This window comes from Salvelinus sp. IW2-2015, unplaced genomic scaffold, assembly GCF_002910315.2.
Source record: "Salvelinus sp. IW2-2015 unplaced genomic scaffold, ASM291031v2 Un_scaffold4777, whole genome shotgun sequence".
NCBI lineage: Eukaryota > Metazoa > Chordata > Actinopteri > Salmoniformes > Salmonidae > Salvelinus > Salvelinus sp. IW2-2015.
This window is the reverse complement of record NW_019946046.1, coordinates 26,916-30,905: the sequence shown is the minus strand read 5'-3', so window position 1 is coordinate 30,905 and position 3,990 is coordinate 26,916. Positions and strand designations below refer to the sequence as shown.

The following is a 3,990-nucleotide window of genomic DNA, read 5'->3' as shown; positions in this document are numbered from 1 at the left end:
ATTTACTGCATCCAAATAATATTCAGTGTCAGAACCAACAGCCTGATTCACGGATGTTGCTCCTTAATTTAAATCATCAGCTACTCAAATTAAAACATTTATCTGCTTTTAAATAAAACATTTATCTGTTTTGAAAAGTTGGGAGATGATAGATACATCTCTGTTCGCCTCCTCGCTTTCTCTCACTCTCACAGTCAACACATTTGAGGACATTTTATTATAATAGTGTCAATATCAAGAGATTGTACACTTACTATCGTTCTACCAGTCAGTCATTCATTGGCAAGGTAGAAGTACAAAAGGCATGTTTCATGGAGACATGGTGCCCTTCACTCACAATTTGAAAAAGCTACAGGCTTCATGTTAAAAGCCCCTAGAGCAAACCATTTCTAGAAGGGTGACCCATCCTCCACGAATCTACTTGGCAAAGTCCCACAACAGTCAACACCTGTGTCAGTTAGAAACATTTCAATATGTTAGTGTCCATGTTGGTCCGTACAGTGGGTCACTATGAGCACATTTGAAGTTAAGTTGTGTGTAGTGAGTTGTCTTGTAGTGTTTAAGTGTGTACGGGTGTAATGTAATGTGTTGAAAATGATCTCAGTGTGTATACGAGCATATGTTATGTCATTAATCCTCTCTGGGTTCACTGTTGTTACTACCAAATTTGGGGTTAGTGATTAGCTAATACACAGGGGGACTTTTCTGCCTGCCAGCCAATCAATTGGCTCTCTTTCATCCACAGACACTCTCCTCACTCCTTCATCCCCTCACTTTCTTTGGCTCTCTCAGTGTTTGAGGGAGAAGTCTCCCGTGTTGAGGCGAGGGCGAGGTAGTCCTCCAAACATTTCTGTTCCGTCGTTGGCTCCAGGGGCCAACAGGGCCTTCATGCTGGCAGCAATATGATCCAGGTCAGCTACACCAGCCTGCAACACAGAGACAGTTAGTGGGTATGTGTGTCAGAATGACTGACGGAGAGAAAGTAGAGCTGTATGTTTTTAAATGAAGGTTGACTGACCCGTTCCCCACTGTGGCCTTCTCCCTGGTGGGGTCTGTTGCCCTTGAAGCCCCACACAGGAACAGACACGGGGAGAGAGCGGGCCATGTTCATGGGGTTGGGGTGTCGGGATGAGAACGACTGCCCCATGGCCATGCTGCGCGGGGGAGGAGGACAGTCCTCACTTAACGAGCCTGGAGCAGAGAGGAGGCACATATTAAGAGCATTAGATCATCATTAACTCATATTACTACACACATACACTCACCATCAGTGCTCTCCTCCTCTCCATCGGACTCAAAGAATGGTTCACAGTCACGAGACAGCGAGTCCTCATCCATGGAAAACACTCCTGAAGCAGAGAGAGATGAATATTTACAAAGTCATTCAGACCTGGAGATAAAAAAAATAGTCCCACAGAGCTGTGCTCACCTGCAGTCTCATTCAGATTACGGCTCCTTTCGTCCATGTCCTCCTCTTCCTCACACTCTTCCTCCAAGTCCCCAATTCCAGGAATGTCTCTCCCTCGTCCAGCCTCCTCTATCATCACAGCCATYTCTCGCTCCCTCTCTCCATTCCCATGCTGCCCAGCAGCTTGGCCAATGACAGCCCCTGAGTGRTAGATTGATGGGTAGCTTTGCGAATAGAGTGTGGTATTGGGACTGATGGTTCCCACCCCACCCTCACCTGTTAGGCCCTGTGGAAGAGAAGTTAAGAACTTTACGATCACACACAGCACTATGAATGACAGCCACATTGAMTGKMASWMAWTKWSTGMCAKTCAGTCTACTCACCGCCCTGTCAGTGGGCATGTCCACTACCAGTTTAGCTCCTCCGTCTCCTGCACTYAGACGTGTATATCTATGCGCCGTTAGCATAGATGTGGAGTGCAGCACCGCAATGTCGTCCATGTAGCGCCGCGAAGACTCAGCCAAAGCCCCCTGACCCCACACGTGATAGGAGAAATCCCACTTCCGGCCTCCGGCAGGCAAGCCACTGCCACTTTCCCTTTTCCTCTCATCTCCCTCCACTACAGATGGCCAGAACTTCTTACAGGCTGTAAGAATAGCCAGGTCGCAGCCTGACTTCTGACAATATCCCTCCGCTGCGGCAAGTAGTGCCAGCCAGCTCTCTTTGTGGTTGTCTGGGATCTCGGGCTCAGATGATTGGGTGATGGAGGCCATGATGGGTAAACAGGACTGCCAATGACTGTTGGATGTGTTTAATTTATTAGGGCTAGCTTTTATGGAACGTATAGATGCTTTGTAACTGTTTTTATTGATCAATAGCTAAAATGGTTTAGGTTAGTGTAATCAGGCACCTGTAGGACTCAGCCAGCAGTTTGATATGAAATACTATATATTTTTGTTAACAAGTCTTGTGATAAGTTTACCTTTTTTCTCACTGGAATGTAGGCTGTAGTGTTGATGTGTTTTTGGAATCTGCTTTTGGCTAATCTGAGGAAACGTTAGGATCCTTTTTCTATTGCTGGTTTGGTTTAAGCTAAGAATAAAACTATCCTTAGTTGTTATAAAGCAGGTTTGAGGCACAAGGTGATTGTTTAATATTATTAATGTCAGTGTGCCTGAGAGAACTAGGGGAGAGATAAATCAAAATGTTGCTGGTTTTACCTGGAAAAAACAAAATGGAGAAATAAAGCTTGAGTTGCTCGAAAAAAAAAAGTTTGCATTGTTAGTCATTATAGCAATATTAGCTGATGTCACTAGCTAGGCACTATTTAGATTATCACTAAACCAGAATTCAGATAATCTCATAAAATTATGCATGTTGAAACTTCATGAAATTAGATTACACTAAACTCAAGCATAGAATTTGTCAAATGCACATGATCCAAATACTGTACATACATTTCAATTCCATATAACTTTTCTGACGTCAGACTGCCTTGTTGCATGACTTGAGTTCATGGTCAATATCTTAGTGGTCAATATCTCAGTGGCAGGTTGAGGATGTTCCAAAATAGACCTATGCTAACCGTGGGAAGACGTTGTCCACCTGTCGTTACGTCTCGCGAACTGTCGCAGTTCAACGTCGTCGTCCCCCCTTCCTCAATCTCGTGCATTCGTTAGCATACGAACTAGCTCTGCCAAAACCTTGTGGGGTGACTGCCTGTTCTAGACTTACCCAGCTCGTTTCTAAATGTCATCCCTGTGATTATTACTACCAGGAAAGCACTTAAATGAAAATGCAATTTTCATGACTGCGGATTGTTTGTGCTTGTTTGTTTGCTAACATGCTAGCCAACTGGTCTCCTGTGCACTCTCCTCCCAACATGAACACATTTCACCTCCATTTCTCGCCTTTGCAGAGACACTAGCACACACAGACACAAATAAACAGMAAGAACAGAAGTCAGCTTACACATTCAGTTCCTTATTTCGTCTGTTGCAAGCGTTTTTCTAGTTCTAACTGTTTCTTTATCCCTCTGTCTGATTCTTCATCTCTCAAGAATAGTCTCCCCTAGACTCCGACGTTGCTGTTTAGAGACGCTAGACGAGACGCACGTTTTACACGTGACTGTGGGCGGGCTCGTACTCGTCTTGTTTTGGACGCGCTTTTGGACGAGGCTTGGTGCTGGCTGCATCTCAATAGTTTGTTATGGTTTCTTCTACTGGTATAATTTACTTCATCCCCACTGATCTGACATGATGGAGAGCTTAACAGGTGGAAGCAAATGCTTTTGGTAGGCTTTTCAATCTCTATATTATTCCCAACTAAACTGTCTTCTAATTTTGCAATGCAGATGAAGGAAAAGAGAGGAGAGTAAAACGTTACATTTTTATTTAACTAGGCAAGTCAGTTAATTAAGAACAAATTCTTATTTACAATGACAGCCTACCCCGGGCCAAACCCTAACGACGCTGGGCCAATTGTGCACCGCCCTATGGGACTCCCAATCACGACCGGTTGTGATACAGCCTGGAATCGAACCAGAGTCTGTAATGACGCCTCTAGCCCTGAGATAAAATCAA

At 44.5% G+C, this 3,990-nt stretch overlaps 1 protein-coding gene across 2 annotated transcripts; it reads right to left on the bottom strand.

The window, feature by feature from the left end:
• Positions 1-220: 220 nt before the first annotated feature.
• Positions 221-3,516, bottom strand: LOC112077631 (proline-rich AKT1 substrate 1). Of its 2 annotated transcripts, XM_024144118.2 has the most exons (7): positions 3,380-3,516; positions 2,391-2,628; positions 1,792-2,206; positions 1,430-1,694; positions 1,266-1,349; positions 1,019-1,191; positions 221-926 (listed from the first exon to the last, which is right to left on the bottom strand). In XM_024144118.2, the coding sequence occupies exons 3-7, from the start codon at positions 2,179-2,181 to the stop codon at positions 789-791; spliced, it is 1,050 nt and encodes a 349-aa protein (XP_023999886.1). In that variant the 5' UTR covers positions 2,182-2,206; positions 2,391-2,628; positions 3,380-3,516; the 3' UTR covers positions 221-788. The 2 variants fall into 2 exon arrangements, with proteins under 2 accessions (XP_023999886.1, XP_023999887.1); XM_024144119.2 differs by lacking the exon at positions 2,391-2,628.
• Between the last annotated feature and the right edge of the window lie 474 nt (positions 3,517-3,990).